At 37.3% G+C, this 18,842-nt stretch overlaps 1 protein-coding gene across 2 annotated transcripts in view; it reads left to right on the plus strand.

Moving 5' to 3' along the window:
- LOC116168756 (CREB-binding protein) overlaps positions 1–16,309 on the plus strand; it is a 37,688-nt gene extending 21,379 nt beyond the window's left edge. For both annotated transcript variants that reach the window (XM_031484736.1, XM_031484735.1), the window contains exons 15-20: positions 38–815; positions 867–1,034; positions 1,089–1,322; positions 6,699–7,737; positions 7,788–8,110; positions 14,855–16,309. In XM_031484736.1, the coding sequence (XP_031340596.1) occupies positions 38–815; positions 867–1,034; positions 1,089–1,322; positions 6,699–7,737; positions 7,788–8,110; positions 14,855–15,598 (3,286 nt within the window). In that variant the 3' untranslated portion in view covers positions 15,599–16,309. The remainder of the gene's footprint in view (positions 1–37; positions 816–866; positions 1,035–1,088; positions 1,323–6,698; positions 7,738–7,787; positions 8,111–14,854) is intronic.
- The last annotated feature ends 2,533 nt before the right edge of the window (positions 16,310–18,842 follow it).

Genomic DNA, 18,842 nt, shown 5'->3' on the forward strand with positions numbered 1-18,842 from the left:
ATTTCGTTCATCACTAAATTTGCGAAATGTTCAATAGGGCGATAAAGAAAGATCAGTTCAAAGAAATGAAGAATGACCATTTGGAAATGGAACAGTTTGTGCATTGCAACGAATGCGGCCGCAAGTTACATCAAATCTGCGTGCTTCATTTAGACTGTATATGGCCTATCGGTTTTTCTTGTGAAGAGTGCCATAAGAAGAAGGGATCAAAGCGAAAAGAGAATAAATTTAACGCGAAAAGGCTGCCGACGACAAAGCTAGGTGTGTATATCGAAACTCGTGTGAATAATTTCTTGAAGAAGAAAGAAGCCGGCGCGGGTGAGGTACATATTCGTGTAGTGTCGAGTTCGGAAAAAGTGGTCGAAGTCAAACCGGGTATGCGTAGTAAATTTGTAGAGTGTGGTGATCTTTCCGCCGAATTTCCGTATCGTGCAAAGGCGTTATTTGCATTTGAAGAAATTGACGGTGTAGATGTGTGTTTTTTTGGTATGCACGTGCAAGAGTACGGTTCGGATTGCCCTGCACCCAACACCCGGCGAGTGTATATAGCATACTTAGACTCTGTTCATTTTTTTAAGCCGCGACAATTTAGGACCGCAGTGTATCACGAAATATTGTTAGGTTATATGGATTACGTAAAACAATTAGGTTACACTATGGCCCATATTTGGGCTTGCCCGCCGTCTGAAGGTGACGACTACATTTTTCACTGCCATCCTGTGGAGCAAAAAATTCCTAGACCAAAGAAATTGCAAGAGTGGTACAAGAAGATGTTGGACAAAGGCATCATCGAAAGAATCGTTTTAGATTATAAAGTTTGTAATTATATTTTTTCTCGTTTCTGTTTTTCATCACACTTTTTGTAGGATATACTCAAGCAAGCAATGGAAGATAACTTACGGTCGGCGGCGGACTTACCTTACTTTGAAGGTGATTTCTGGCCTAACGTTTTTGAAGAGAGTATTAAGGAATTGGATCAGGAGGAAGAGGAGAAACGAAAGCAGGCCGAGGCTGCGGAAGCGGCTGCAAATGCGGTACGTATCATATTTTGTTAACCCCTCAATTTTGATAAGCTCACTTCATTTTAGATATTCTCCTTGACCGAGGAAAACGAAACGGGTCCAGATGGAAAGAAAAAAGGGCAGAAGAAGGCGAAGAAGAGCAATAAATCCAAAGCTAATCAACGAAAAAACAGCAAGAAGTCGAATACTCCACAAACTGGCAATGATTTGTCGGCGAAGATTTTTGCCACTATGGAGAAGCACAAAGAAGTATTTTTTGTAATTCGACTTCATTCTGTTCAATCTGCTGCTAGTTTGGGGGTAAGTATTGAAATTAAATATATTAAATCAAACACAATGTCAACTTCTAAATATTGTTTGCCTTTGTTTTCTTTCGTATTTTGCACCGCCAAAGTCATCAAAGTTCACAAATAAAAAAAATGTGGGTTCCATTTTTGATCGTTCTATTTAAGGACCTACTGTTACTGGCATCATTTTCTCAGTCCATTATCAGCCCAAATCATGGAAATTAAGATCATCGCTAGTGGAGTAATCATTCGCGTAACATTTGTTGTTTTTATTTTTTTTGGCTATTTTAAATGGGCAGGATTTGGAAATCAAGAAATAAAGCTAAATCCACAGTATCAAAAATCGTCACATTTTGGATGTGTGTATTACACATATGGAAACGATAAATAATGTCCTGGATTAGAAAATTACTGTTTGGTGCATTTTATGGGCTAGCGGAGTCATTGGTCCATGTTTTCAAAAACGATGATGGTCAGAATGTCACTGTCAATGGTGAACGGTATAGGGACATGATTAGAAATTTTTTTGTACCTCAATTAGCTAGTGTTGATCTTGCTGACATGTGGTTCCAACAGGATGGAGCGCGCGCTACAATTGATTTACTCAAAGAAACTTTTGATGAAGGAATAATTTCACATAATGGTCCAATTAATTGGCCTCCAAGATCGTATGATTTAATCCTATTGGATTATTTTCTTTGGGGTTATGTAGTCCTTGTTTACGTCAATAAACCAGAGACAATTGAACATCTGCACTCGCCAGCCATGGCGGACACATTGTCGAAATCATATTTAAACATTAATGTCATACAGTTTTCTATCTAATAAAGACTGTTTCATTGATATTAAAAATATATTTTTTTGTTTTATTAAGATTTAAACTTGTGTGCTTCTAAAAGCGCGTACAGACATGCAACAGAACATCGTAACGTAACACAGGTGCGTAACAAGTTTGGACGCAACTTTGCAACAGCGTAACGGTGAAACATCGTAACATTTCGGCGTCTCATCCGTTGTCGGTATTTAGTCGTCACATCAAAGGGATGTTACGCATTGATGTTGCACATGGTATATGCATGTTTGTACCATTTTGCGAACGTTTCCCATTTGAATTGTGGATTCACCTGCAATTTATTTTATTTATTTATTGATCTCATACATGAAAACAAAAGTAAGAGATATGTCGATTAAACTATTGGAAAAGGCTAGCCTAGCTATTGATACAGAAAATCAGATATATTATAGTAACAATTTTGGATTAACATGTGCTTTAATCTATCTTTGAAACTCCCTTTTGTTGGTGCATCTATTATCTCCTTGGGCAGTTTGTTATAGATCCTAATCGTCATACACTTAAAACTGGCATCAGGCAGCCTTAATCGATGTTGTGGTAATAGTAACTTCTTGCCGAATCTTGTACATCTCCCGTGAATGGCTAGGTTTGTACGAAATTTGTTGAGGTTCCCTCTGACATAGTTAGCCGCCTCATATATATACAGAGAGGGTAATGTCATTATGCATAGCTCTTGAAATAATGGTTTGCAGGATACCCCACTTTTGGCACCCACCAAGCATCTTATAAATTGAATATGGAGTAGACGAAAGACGCTGTGCTAAGTGAAGTTTACAGAAAAAAAAGATTTTATTGGATAATAAGCACCCCTTTTATTATAATAAAATTTAAAATACGACGCGTGGGTAGAAATTGCGCCAGAGTTCAAAATCAATTGTTTGTGTATTAAATAGTACACACATTACAATATAAGCTGCAACATTCTTTAACAAAAAAAATTAGAAACTGATGGGACGGTAATATGTTACATGCCAGTGTTACAGAGCGGTGTTCTGTTGCACCTCGCAATCCAGTGACACTGTAACGTCGTCCTCCAACGAAAAATGTTGCATGTTTGTACGCGCCTTAAAAAAACAGCCATTACAACCTTCAAAAATTATGCTAGATTGTATTATAAAAAAAAACGGAAAAAAGTTAAATATCGAATAATACAAGGTGGGCCAATAGTATGTGGACGGACTCTTGTGGGCTTATTAACATACAGTTAACTCTTAAGGTTATAAACCTAAAATATTTTCACTTCGATTGGAACCCATATACAGGGTGATTCATGTCAAAGTTACATTTTTTTAATGGAACCCCCGTATATTATTGGGTATTTGAATTCCTTGGGTAATTTTAGTGTGACTTTACGTCACACTTGCTACCTAAAATATCGGTTTAGCCACAAATCGATATTTTAAAAAAAAGTGTATGTCTGCACAATTTCAGTATCACAGATACTGTCAAACTTAGTACTCTGTGACTTTGTAGAATTACTTGCAGCGACCCTCAAGAAGGAAAATAAATTAACTAACTGAATGACCTTGTTAACCTTACACGACAAAGGCAAAAGATTAATTAAGAGGCACTTTACAGTTGATTGGATATTAGCAACTTCTATATTTCATGTAATCAATTGCAGAGCAAATTCGTCACGACGGTAGCAAAAATGTGCAGCAATGGAAAAGACACAACAAAGGCTGCTACAGATTACGTGCACTTCGGCAGCTCCTCTGATATTTCACACAGAACATCTGATCTTAAATACCTTGTGTTAGATGAGTTCCAGCCAGGGACCCGGACCGGACCAAAAAAGGACCGAAACCGGTATTTTTTTCTGGACCAAAAACCGAACCGAAACCGTTATTCCTTCTGAAATGGAAACGTATTGAGAACCGGAACCCACAGTACTTTTTTCGGTTTTTTTACGGTTCTTAACAGGTTATTGGAAGTTGAAGGACGCGTCGGAAACTACGTCCTGAAAATTGATAAAATATTACTCTATGATTGCCATCGGTGGATTATAAATTTTTAATAAGGTGTCGAAATTGAAGGCTTTACGGGTGGCGGTGGCGCTAATTTAGCCACTACTTAAAAAAAATAAAAAAGGAGGGGCGAGGTTTTAGAAAATAAAATTTTCTGTTTTTTAGTAATAAATTAAGTGTAAATACATATTTCCCTCTTCCTCCTGTATTCCCCTTGTCGTTATAAATTAGCTACACTGATGATACGTCACGTTTTGGTATTCATGAGTTCTTTTTCACACCTATTAATTAACAAATCACGTTGTTCTAATGAATTTTTTGAATGCCATACTTTCTGAAAAACTAGAACCGAAAATATGGACCGAAAAAAATGCGCAGAACCGAACCGTTATCTTTTTAGAACCGAAACCGGACCGGAACCGTTATAAATATTTTCACTTAAATATAAACAGAACCGGAACCGATATTTCATTTGGGTTCGGGTCCCTGGTTTCAGCTAAGCAGAACATCTCAACCATAGTTGGCGAACTAGTTTTAGTATTTCATAAGAGAATGGTATTTCATCCATAGCATTGTTTTAATATTCGTTGCACGTAAGATACATATAAAACGCCATGAATAAATGGGTTTTGGAATGCGATACAAGCAAAAGAAAGACAGGTAGTAATAGTAAAACATATGGCATAACCTCAAAAAGATATCAACAGTACCCCATTCATGTAAATACGTTTAGATATATAATTAAGACAATTTTAGCTTGATGCTTCTGGATTTTCAACGAGATTTCTGATTCCCAGTTGTACCAACTGCATTCCTAACACACTAAAAGCGCATTCAATCAATTACCTACTCAAACTAAGGGTACATTCAACAAAACAATGAGATGTTACATACTTACCATGACATGTACCAATGTAGACTGGGCGGGTAGGTTAGAATTCTTTTTACGTTTTGAGAAATTCATTTGCCAATTTAGAAAATTTTATTCATAGATAATTTGATTTTTTCAAATGCAATCCCGCGCTTTTTTTATTTTGTTAAATGCGAAATTTCATCATCTTTCTAACGATATAAGGTTATTAGTATCTGTCTTTGTTAGTTTTCTTTTAATCTCACATTTTTATACTAATACTAGTTTTAATTTTTCAGACATAAGTGGCTAGTAGGCCGTAAAAAATAAACAAATGTCAAAATTGGTTCCTACATTAGATGAAGGTGCTTGCAGAAGGTTCCGTTCTGTTCTTATACTTATTTCTAATTACGTTAAAATAAATTAGGGATAATGAATCATTTTCCTCAAAATGAAATGATTGATACTCGGTGTACTAAGTATGACAATTACTGCGATATTAAACTAAAACTAAAATTACCAGAAGAATCCAAATATGCAATCATGTAACTTTGGCATTAATCGAAAAATTAATTCAGGTAGGGTAATCTTTATTATCATACACAAGAATCATTCTTTACTTTCTTATCGCAAGAAAGCTATACTTGCACTGGTTCTTGCACAAGGGACGCCTTTTTATTGAAATGTCAACAAGAAAAGTTCCTTTATTGGGGAAAAAAAAGGAAAAAGGCCAACGTTTTTCATTCCTCCGGCACCCCTGACTACAGGGATACAGGAGGCGGGCTGCTCAGGGCTTCCTGGCCCTCTTCAGCCAGAGAACGGGATTGTAGGGATGGGAACGGAAGGAACGGAGTTAGGGTGCTGAGGGGGAGAGTACTGCTCCAGCATTTGCCTCGTAGATTTCAACATAATGCTAGCATTATGCGAAGCTACGTATGTCTGAGGAAAACCCCCTGACAAAACCCCAGACAGAGCAGTCGGCAGCGGGATTCGAACCCACAACCTCCCGAATAGCATCGGCGAGCGCGACCACTGCGCCACGTGCCTCGGTTTATTGGGGAAAGATACCTTCCATAATACAGCCGAATAATATGTAGACTTTGTGCTAGGGAAACTTTATGATAATAGGAGAATTGGACTAAGTTTTTCTTGTTGTTTCTGATATTAACAAACTTTATGGTAATGTGTTTTAATTCCCATGAATATCACTTTCTTGCTGTGGTGTACAATCTATTGTATAGAGTTGTGAAGAGAGGGGAGAGAATAGCTGTGCTACTATTAAGTACCTTGAAATTTTATGAGAGTAAAGATCAAGATATATTTAACGGATTCAGTAAATGCGTCAACCTTCATTATTTGCTATGGTTTGTAGATGGACTCTTTGCCCTTTTCTTTTCTTTTTCCTGTTATAGGATTCAATTCAATCAAAATTAGGCTGTGGTTTGGCAGACAGATCGAATGGCAGTAAAACAAACCACCTCCGCTCCGCAATATCATAGTACAGTGACAAATACACTTTGTCCAATTAAATTCACTGCAATGCGTTTTTGACCCATGTCTTGATAAGAAGATTCGGTGCATTCCCTTAACTTTTTATGTTAATATTTTGAATTTCAATAGTAGTTTGTCAGGTTAATATTTGGACTTAATTAACTAATTAATTAAATTAATTGCACAAGAGCACATGTGATACTTCTAATGCATGTTATGTCTTTACAGCCTATCCAAGACCCAGACCCATTTATTAATTGTGATCTCATGGACGGAAGAGACGCTTTTCTCACCATGGCGCGCGAGAAGCATTTCGAATTTTCGTCGTTACGTAGAGCAAAATATAGTACAATGGCTATGCTATACGAATTGCATAACCAAGGTCAGGACAAATTTGTATACACCTGCAACAACTGTAAAGCGCACGTCGAAACGCGATATCACTGTACGATCTGTGATGACTTTGATCTCTGCATTCAGTGTTACGAAAAAGACGGCCATCCTCATAAGATGGAGAAGCTCGGCTTGGATATCGACGACGGTTCGTCGCCTAGCGATCATAAGAAGGCGAATCCGCAAGAAGCCAAGAAATTGTCAATTCAGCGGTGTATACAATCTCTTGTACATGCTTGTCAATGCAGAGATGCTAACTGTCGACTGCCAAGTTGTCAGAAGATGAAGCGTGTCGTAACGCATACGAAAGTTTGTAAACGTAAGACTAATGGTGGCTGTCCCATTTGCAAACAACTTATTGCCTTGTGTTGTTATCATGCCAAATACTGCCAAGAAACTAAGTGTCCTGTACCTTTTTGTTCTAATATTAAACATAGATTGAAGCAACAACAGTTACAGCAAAGATTACAGCAAGCTCAATTATTACGAAGACGAATGGCTGTAATGAACACTACTTCAACGATGCAATCTGCCAACTCCGTTAATGCTAGTAGTGTACCTAACTTATCATCTGGCGGGCAAAATGTGGTTCCTGGGGCTGTTAGCCCTGCCAACTCCATGAACCCTAATTCAATGGCGACTACCGGCATGGGTATGCAATCTCCTCATCAGCAAGGAATTGGCATGAAACCAGGAACACAAACGCCACCTGCGAATGTACTACAGGTTGTGAAACAAGTTCAAGAGGAAGCCGCGCGACAGCAGCAGCCTCATGTGGGATATGGCAAATTAAATCCCTCTGCGGGTGTTCCAGGACAAACAATGCCACCACCTCAAGTACAACGCTCCATGGGACATCTAGCAACGGGACAAGGTAATATAATATAATTCATTTTAAGTATATCATTAATCGTTCTGTATTAGGGGGTAATTTGTTACCAATGGAACAATGGCAGCAGAGGTACACAGGTGGGGCGGCGCAGGGAATAAGACAACCGGGACCGCAATTAATGCAACAACAGCAACAGGCACAGCTAGGTCCAGGTCCAATGCAAGGTGGTACCCCGACCGTTAGGCCGGGCGCTTCCACTTTAAATAACCCTGGAAATGCTCAAATGCAAAAGCAAGCCTTACAGCAGTTGATGCAAACGTTAAGATTGCCGCAGTCGCCCGACCAGCAACAACAGATTCTGCAGATACTAAAATCGAATCCGCAACTTATGGCCGCATTTATAAAGCAAAGACAGGTAAGGTTTTTTTAAATTTGGAGTTCTAAATGAAAGTCAGTTCTGGTTAGTATTGGTGTTTGGAGATTGTCACCTGAGCCATTCTTCTCCCACTTGTTCACTATTTTATTAAGTGTGGCTGTTTTACCGTCTTTAGTCAGTATATTAAGTGCGAGTTGAATGTAGTCTAACAATGGTAGGCTTTCGATCCTAACAAACTTGTTAATATCGTGCAGTTGCAAGTCTGTATGGTGTGATAAAGGATAGTTTGAATTTAGTTCAGCTGGTTGTAGTAGACATTGTACTACTAGTTGATTCAATGAGAAAAAAAGAGGTTGAACTGAAAAACCAGATGCATTACCAACAGATCTCCATTGAAAAACAAAGGTAAAATAAATCAGAAATGTGATTGTTTTTCAAATCTCCATATTTAGACCTCTAAAGATTAAACGAACTTTCCTGAGTGAAGTTTAACCTTGATGTGAGGCCTCGTCGAAAATAAATAACCCCTGTATCAATGCAGCTTTTCATATTCGTGAGAAGGTCAAACACGTTTTAAAGTAAGTGGAGAAGTGGGGACACCTAGACTAAGCGCAGCGTAACAGCTGATGTGGTGTACGCATCGACGTAAGAGCGCATACACTCTGTCCATGTGATAGAAGCAAACAGAACTATCAATTACATTAATTTTAAATAAACCCGTAAAGGGGAACATTTTCTTGTTCATCACAAGGAACGTCAAATAGGTCATCTAAAAACTAGGTGTAAGAATCGAACGTTATCTAGGTCAAAAAAATATCTGCCACAAGATAAATATGGAAAAATAGCGAAAAGCGCTAACAATATTATGAGCGATAATATTATGTTACCCCAGACATATTGGCTTGGTTCCACAAGCCACCATATCATAGTAGGGAACCCCAATAGAGGATTTTGGGATTTACTCGAACGCGTCAGATAAAAATTATGGTGTTCAACATTGAAGTTGTCAAGTTTGAAAGGAAACTATTGTTCGCGTTCATCAAAAGAACTCGATGGACGGTTAGATTGTGTACCAGAATGTTCCAAACAGGAAGTTTGTTTTGTAGAAACTGCAATTTTTCGAAAATTTCTTTATTGATTAGTTGTAGATCAATTTTTTCCTGTTTGCTACTCAAGGCCGAACGGGGACGGCACCTACGGGAATGTTTTGACATGATATTAAAAAAAATTTTAACAGAAACGGGAAATGGCGTTCAACTTTCAAATAAAAGATTGAAGTTGGAAATAATACCTCTGAGAAGGGATACTAACAGAAGTCGCAGGGCGCTGTAATTTTTATTAAAAGTTGGAACTCGCACAGCCTCAGTGCGCAATTATGGAACAGTGACAGCTGATTTTTATTTTTGTTTTTTAATTTGCGATTTTGGTGTATTTGTACATAAAGACAGTGCAGTGATTAAGTTCATAGAATTGCAGTAACGTGTGTTTATACTGGATTTGTACTTGGTAACAAAATTAGACCGGTCACATTTTAAATCCTGGCAGTGTCCATATCTTTACAATATTAAGGAGATGTTAAGATGCGCTTAAAGACTGATCTTGTGTTGGGTGACGAAAGCGCACTGGGCATACTTTAAATCCTTGGTGACTTTGTATGTTAATAAACGTGTTTTATAATTAGATTTATCATTCGTTCCATAGTCACACTGGACACATTTTAAATTGTTGGTAGTCTCGTGTGTCACAATGCCATTGCATATATGCAGTGTTCTACCTACAATGCAAAGTACAGTAGCGGCCAAAAGTTTATCACAATATAGTTTGTCGGTAATAAGTTTTCATGGTATTACCATTGTTTAAATTAAACAATGGTATTACTACAGAATTATTAGATGTTTTTAATAAATAACTTAAAAAAAAGAATCATTCCTACAACAAATAGTGGCTGACTGACTCGAATTGTTTTTCATATCACTTAACGGGCAGTTGCACAAAAAAACAGTCCAGAATTATTGTTTAATCCGGTATTAAGACATTCGATTGACTTTATATTGCAGTAGGCAGCCAATTAAATGTCAAAATTCTTGTTTAAACTCAGATTTGGCACATAATGTGGGATTTGGATTATAATTCGCTTTCTTGCAACCAGCCATAAATAACATATTAATATTTAATTGCCAACCGTAGTGAATGTAATGTTACAATGGAAAAATCAAATTGTGATACACTTTTGGCCGCTACTGCATACCTCTGTGTTAGATAGATATGTTTCATGATGCCAGTCGTTAGTTATTTTAAAAATGTAAATCAATAAAAGTACAACTTAAATGTAAACTCCAATTTATAAATACAATCATTGATTTTAAATAACGTTTAACCTTTAGAAAAAACGTGTCTTTTAATAAACAAAATTCTTATAAATTTCTTTTAATTTTGTAAGCACTCGTGGAAATTTATGCAACAGCGCAAGAGGTAATAGATTCAAATTAAAGGTAATTGCCACGCGAAACTGCCATATTTACGCACCAAGGCTGCGCGAGTTGTACTTGAGACAAAAAAACATCAAAGGAACTGACACGAAGTGCGACTTCTGTTGGTATCCCTTTTCTGGGATGATACTTCACGGTTTAGTCAAGGGCCCGTATGAATAAAAATAAGCAAATGCTTATACTTGCAAAATTCAAAGTAAATACTCGTAACTGCCCCTTCATGCTGGTCTGTTTAGCAGCACTGCACTGCGTCCTGTCCTGCTGCTCAGCAGCGCTGCTAAGTCGCCCACTGGGAAGGAGCACTTACGAGTATTTACTTTGAATTTTGCAAGTATAAGCATTTGCTTACTTTTATTCATACGGGCCAAGGTGTGTCCACCTTTCCGCCTACTTTGAAACGTGTTCGACCTTCTCACGAATATGAGAAGCTGCATTATACAGGGTATTTATTGAGACGAGGCTAAAATATAATTTTGAATTATAAACTGATTGATCTAAGAGATTAATTTATTATTTCAAGATTACATTAGCTGTGTTCAGTAGTAGACACCCTATATGTTTTGTAAATGGCCTTCCATATGTGCACCTTAATATCACCTGAACAACACTGGTCGATGAGCAGTCTGTAAGTTTCCTTAAAGGCCAACGCGCACTAACGCGGGGAGGGGCGTGGCGCGGCGAATCGCCTTTTTCGCTCACATTGCTTTAAATAGGTAAACGCTCAAGCGCGGCGCCGCGTATCAGAGTATGAAAGCAATGTTAGCGAAAAAGGCGCTTCGCCAAGTGCGCGTCGGCCTTAAAGTGAAAAATGGTTGGATGTGTTTAAATTTGAGACATAAGGGCGCTACTTTTCCTTCAGTGAAATAACTTTAGATTTTCAGTAAATGTGTAATGGGTTGGGTTGGTCAGCTGATGCATTGTGCACTTAAAAAAATCAATAAAATAAAAGCAATCCGATCCTGAAAAGTATACAAACATGTAGGTACCAGCAAAGATAATAGTACACTAGATAGACACCGTCTGTATAAATTGTAAACGCTCAATTTTGTTAGCAGGATATGTCGACTCTGTCCACGGAGAACGTTTTTACCACGATAGTAGCGATTCTTCACTGCATTTGCAGACAATATTAGAACAATGGCTCCTTATATTGTGTGTTAGTCAAGCGGGGCCTTATGTAGGCGTATCACATTCTTTCACTGTTCTTTTTCTGCTCTAATTTAAATTAATAATATATTCCACACTGAACAGTTACAGGCCGTAGGTATTTCTTATAAAGAATGGAAGGTACCTTCAGTTTCAGCCTGACAATCTACCTGTTCCTGTTTACAATTACACAATTTTGACATGTCCAAAAAACGGCTATCACAATAGCTACCTAGCTCGTGCTAGGAAGCTAAAAAAGTTTTTGACAGTCTTACATCTTTTATGCCTAATGTGGACCACCAAAATTTTAACGAAATAAAAATAACCGTTTTGGCGAAAAAAAATATTTTAGCTTTTTGTCTTTGACACTTTTTTCTCAGTTTTTTTGTCATAAAACCTGACAGAAGGTCTTTGGAAGAATTTAATAAAAATAAGTTATTTAAAAAAAATTCGATGCCGTTATTTTAAAAATTCGACCCGATCATAGGCAATTAACATGGGAAAAATGTTGTTTGTAGATTGTGCTCCCCATGTTAACTTAAGGGGTTTATAATGACACGTGACACCAATCGAAAGAAAGATTGTTTTCTCATCTAATCACATACGAATTAGTTAATTTTCGGTTGCATTTCTAATTATTTCATAAAAAATTTGGAAATAAATGCAATTACCAAAATCGTGTAAGCCATGACTATTAGTAAGACAAAAAGCAGATTCAAATTCTTTAGAAAATTTCCAATTGAGTCATGGCTTAACGTGATTTTGCTAATTGCTACTTTTGTTGAATTTTTTATGAAATTATGAGAAATACACCTGAAAATGAACAAATTCGCATATCATTAGATGACAAAAAAATCTTCTTTCTATTGCATGGGGTCATTATAAACCCTCGGAAGTCGGAAAGTTAACCTACGTGTGGAGCAACAATCTGTAAAAAACATTTAAATTTTTTAACATGTTAATTGTTTATGTTCGGTTTTGAAATATTCACCAGTGTCCCTGAATTCAAAATTTTAACGCTGGTGTGATTTAGTTTCTCTGGAAAATATAAATTCGAAAAACGGTCAAATTTTGAGAAGAAAAGGTGGCGAAATGGGTAAAGTTAAGGATATGCTGTGTTACATAAAAAATAAAAAAGTACTCTACAGTATTTTTCAATTACTCAATAAAATATGGGGTGTTCCATTTAAAAAAACGGATGTTTGATACGCTAGTGAAATACAGCACGCCACTGGTGTCCAGAAATATTTTAAAAACATTTTTGCTCCTGCATTTTTTCCCGATATCTTTTATGGTAAAGTCATTACTCATTACGATCCGAAGGAGATGTTACACCCTGTATAAAGTACATATATACGTAGCGGAAATTCTCAGAGACGCCTACACAAATTTTTTGCCTTACCTTTAAATGTAATTTAATATATGTAGATACGTAAACGAATGTGGGGTAGGTCAAGGAAGAGATAATATAATGCAGCTCATGTGTCGAATACGTACGATTATCGCTTCCGATGATAGGCTTAATTGCAAAAGCCCCCTATATCTTTTTTATGGAACTAAATAAGCAGTTTAGCAACTTGCCCATTTACGGTGTCTATCTAGTGTAGCATTATCTTTGGTACCAGACACATTCTAGTAGTAACAGAAGATGAACATGAACAGTATTCATGCTACCTCAACATGTCATCAGAAAGAGAAACATTTAAATAGAATCAGGAGTGGCTGTTGTAGTCAACACATAGCATCCATGAACTTTCTACAGGCATGTCTAATTTAAATTAAGGCAGTACTTCTCTCGATGGTTTCATAACAAAAGAAATATTACCTTAAAGAAGTTCTAGTTCTTTTTCCGTCTAGAAGGTATTTTTAACTTAAGCAGCAAAAGTTTCGCGAATCAAAATTATGAAGTTACACCATCTTAAAATGGAAATAGCAAACGTTCATATTATTAATAACTGGAGAAGATACTATTCATTTTTGTAAGTAAACAAAGTTTAGTATGAAAATTTTCTATTCAAAACAGTGAAGAAACGTGCATTTTTGTACGGCACAGTAATGTTTTACATGATTGCAGCACCCCCTGCAAACAATATACTACATCATCATAAAAGATGCACTACAAATGGAAAGGTACTTTTGTATGAAGATTGTGTGTCAAAGCGGTATTGAGTTATTAATACAATATAACTCCATAGGGGTACAATTCTGTATCAAGTCATGTTTGATATGATGAGGTCAGCATTACTGTTGAAACATTTATGCCCGGTTTCACAAACAATGATTAAGGTTAATCAATGATTAAAAATATTACAATGCTAGCCACCTTTGATTATACGCGCATTTGTTTGCCATTCTAATATTTTTAATCACTGATTAACCTTAATCATCGTTTGTGAAACCGGGCAGTAGTTGATTAAATTATTATTGTGACTTCCTGCTCGTTGTTACTATATTCGTTGCTATCATTTATGCTAGTACTTCAATTGTGAACACCCCGTATAAATTTTTAAAGATCAAGTGGGAAGAAAGATGGCAGTGACAAGAATTTGAAAAATATTAACAACTTATTTTTGTATCCACACTAACTGTACTATGCAATCTTGTTAGTACCGTATTACAGTATTTTGCTCCTTTTCTTTGTAAAACTTTTTAATTGTTATAACATTTTATGGATTGGGATTGTGATGTTAAATTGTAGATTTTGTTCTAGCAGTAGAAAAGAAAGTTTTTAAACTTGTTCATGGTTGAAGTAACTGAAATTGTGTATTACAACAAATTGTTCTTTGCTACATTTTTTATTACAATCTGGTAAAGGAACTATCCCATTATCATCTTGTTCAAACCATATAATGCAATCAATGCCTTCGCCCTGGTACCATGTAGGAGAACTTGCACTTTTAAAGATTATGAAAATAATAAATAGGGCTCACATTGATTTATATTTAACTTTTAATATTCAATGTAAATCATTTCTTCATAGGTACTGCGGATGTAACTGAATTTAATATTGACTATCAAATCCAGTTGCTTTCTTTGCCCTTGTCCTGATTCCCGCCCGTTACCCTCCTACCATTATGCATGGACACTCGGTATTATCTTAGTGTAGTGTAGGGAACAGATTGGTTTTGTAATGGAAAGCATATTACAGGCCCAAGCTCAGGCTCAACAAGGAGCAGGAGCTGGAGTCGCAGGAGCATCGCCGCAGCAATTACAGCATATGCTAAGTCAACAACAGACTCCGAACCAACATCAAAATCGGATGCAAATGCAGACCATGTTAAGTCAAGGTCCGGGACAAGGACCGGCGCCCGGTCCTCCCGGCCAACAAATGACCCAACAACAGTGGTATAAACATCAGCAGCTGCTCGTCATGCAAAGGCAACAACAGCAACAGCAGCAACAACAGCAGCAATTTCAACAGCCACCTGCACCTCCATCATATCAGCAACGGCTTCCAGCAATACGACAACCGCATATGACTTCCTACAACAATACGTTCTCTGAACAGCAATACGCCCCGATGCAAGGGTTAAAACCGACACCTCCCCCAGTGCCATCTCCTCAAAGTGTAATGGGCCCGCCGCCCGGAGGCATATCTGTTCAGCAACAGCAGCAGTTAATGCAAAGTGTGCGTAGTCCCCCGCCTATACGAAGCCCGCAGCCAAATCCGTCATCCAGACCAGCACCTAGCCCTAGGAATCAACCTGTGCCGAGTCCGCGAGGTACGCAGCCATCCCCCCACGATCTGGCGACGTCGGAAATGCTCCTAAGTCAGAACCATACGAGTAGTTTACATCCGCACACATCGCCCGCAAGTCAAAATCAGGATAGCGGCGAGGTACCTCCTATGACACCGCAGGACCAACTGACAAAATTTGTGGAACAGCTCTAGTGGTGAGTGCTGGCACAAGCGCTGTTTCCTCAAACAGATTAGTTGAGTGGTGCTGTGTACGGAACGAACAACAATTGGAACAAAAGGTTGATTTGTGTATACTTAATTTATTCTTTATCTGGCTAGTTCGGCCGCCTGTAAAATATGTATAGTAAAAATAATTTTAATACTGACTGGACAGATACTAGGAGTCCTGTTATGTGATTTTAAATATGTACATATGTTTAATACGCTGTATTATAATGTTAGTAAAATGTTTACCTATCATATGAATGATACCTAAAAGTATTTGGCTTTGCGAGGCTGTGTTATTTATCTAAATGGATTGTTACCTACAAAGGTACTGTGCATAGCTACGCACTGTTGCTATTTGTTTTTATATGCTACGACCGTGACAAGTTATGATAGTGATGCTGTATTATAGTAGGCAATTTTTACCGAGACTGTATGTAATTGTATCGGTAGCTATTGTGATGGAGGCGTAGGCCCCTAATTTGTTTTTATAACTATAATATATTTATAATTTATATATTGTCTTGTTTATCGTATGTTACATTCCACGGCCGTGGAGTGGTGCTGGCATCTGACAATCGTGACTTCGCCAGTGCAATACTTACACCACTCTCCCTCCTTTAATTTATTACTGAACATTTGAATCAACTAGAGTAAGTAGTGTTAAGTATTATTCAAAGAAATAAAAATTATATAATACTTTGTCTTTTATTTTTTACTTTTTTCACTGTAATCCTATGAGTAATGATGTAATGTAATTTTTTTTGTACCAAATATAGATTGTGATTATCTAATCTTTAATTACGTACATATATATTTATTGTTCAAATTCCTTCCTAAGTAAAGATTTTCGAAAATAAAATTAGAATTTCTGTTTTAATGTCGATTTCATTCCCGTTCACCTGTAACTTATAAACAGAAATTTCATTCATGAAGCCATTGCATCTTTCCAAAAGAGTATATGTTTGAGGGTGATACCTGTTTTAAATGGGTTGATCTCAAATTCTATCCGTACGGAAACAAAAAAATTTGCCGAGGCTCGCACAGATACCATCTACGCATGCGCAATTCTCCCTTTCATGTCTAAGAATATGTTTCTAAATTTTTTTCCAGTTGGTTTAGCCGGAAATAAGAGTACAGATGGACCGACATCATCGCCATTTTTTATGATTCGGATTCCTGGTGCTTCAAAACGTGTATATCCGTAAAAAAACTGGGGTTCGTTTTTTACCCCATCGTTCTGGAGGAGACTGAGAGGACGCCCTCATATTTTAACTTTGCTGTGATTTAGAGTTTTCTGCCTATGACTTGAGCCATCCCACACACTCAAAATCTGGCGAGGAATCCTTTAGCCATGCATTTTCTTAATTGGGAGATGTAACGGTCGCCACTAGCAAGAAACTGTAATTCGTGTTTTATTCTCTGCAAGCCATGACCATGTGATTTTTCAGTTTACAGTGCTTGTATACTCATAAGCAAATGTTAAGTCTTTGGGTGAGCCAAGGTCCCCTTTGACCTTATATTTTTCCTGGCCAAAAGGCTTACGGAATGCTGAAAATTCTTTTTTCGAATAAAAATGTGTTGACCTTCAACGTAAAAGATTTTGTGTGATACCTTGGTCCTTTCTCATTTCAATTATGGAGATGTTGTATATGATAGGTGTATTGATTCGGTTGATAAAAATAGACCAATTGGTTTAAAACGCGTATTTGAGATTTATGTACGGCATTCGTAAGTAACAACACATATCGCATACCATTGACAAAGCTGGTTGGCTTACCATGAGAAATAGACGATTACTCCACTCTGCCTGTACTTAATTCAAAATTATTCTAACATCCAAGCCGCCCTACCTCTACAATAAAATTCAGTTCCGAACTAATGTTCATAATCTCAACATTAGACGTAAGGATGAGCTAACTATATTTCCCAACATCACCTTGAAATTTTCGAGAGATCATTTACATATAATGTAGCTAATTGTCTTAACCGCTTACCGTTCTCTTTTAAATACCTGTCCATTTTATATCTTTAAAAAGCAGAAGCTAACGAACCTGTTACTGAGCAGAACGTGGAGTATGTAACGTTTACATTCCTTTAATCTTTCCATCAATCTTTTTTTAGCGCATTTTCCAACGAAGTTGGGTGCGCTATTGCAGCTACTTTCTCTGTCCGAGGCCCTTATGACCATTTGCACCGACAAATTTAAGCGGAGCTTAGGTTAAGCGTAGTTTAAAATCCATGGCAACCATTGTCTCAATAATCGTTGCCATGGATTTTAAGCCACGCTTAAGCTAAGCTCCGCTTAAATTTGTCGGTGCAAACGGCCATTAACTACTCCTACAGTTTTCAAGATATTAAGTTAGTTCGTTCTTTTTTGCATTCGGTAGCGTATAGCTCTAGCACCTGAGTCAAGGAGAATGTCAACTTCCTTAATAATAATAATAATAATAATAAAAACAGCACTAATGAAAAACTCATTCCACCATCTCTACACTCACTCCAGCAATACTGGTCTGACTTATGGACCAAAGACATTAAACACAATCCACACGCCCCGTGGATTACCACAGAAACCACACGCACTGAATACATTACCCCTATGAATAACACAAACATCACTACAACAGACATCATTCAAACTATTAATCACTTACATAACTGGAAAAGTCCAGGCATTGATAACATTCACAACTTTTGGTGGAAATATTTTACCTACACTCACTCTTACCTTGCACAACAATTTACTGAACTTCTTAATTCACCAGATCGCACTCCTGCATTCTTTACACAAGGTATCACTTACATGCTCCCAAAAGACAACAATACACAAGACCCATCTAAATATAGACCAATTACATGCCTTCCTACAATTTTTTATTTTTATTTTATTATCCCTCTCTTGTTTTGGGCCCTCAACAGGCATGCGCCCAATTACAGAGTGACCCGCATAATGCTATTTAGAGGTGCCTCTGCAGAAGGTCTTAAGATGGTCTATACTACTCCGGTATTTACCTTACGAATTAGGAAAACTGCAGGAAAACCTAATTCGGAGTAGCCGGTAGAATGCTCGGAACTGGCCTAAGGTAATTTCCATCTCCGCCACAGATGAAAAATTCACCTCACCCCAGGTTCGAACACCCGACCTTCGGATTTATAACCCAATGCTCTTACCACTGAGCCATAAATCCTTACATCATGCATTACAAACAAAATATACCAACACTGTACT

Source organism: Photinus pyralis, unplaced genomic scaffold (genome assembly GCF_008802855.1).
Source record: "Photinus pyralis isolate 1611_PpyrPB1 unplaced genomic scaffold, Ppyr1.3 Ppyr1.4_LG4, whole genome shotgun sequence".
In the NCBI taxonomy this organism is placed as follows: Eukaryota; Metazoa; Arthropoda; class Insecta; order Coleoptera; family Lampyridae; genus Photinus; species Photinus pyralis.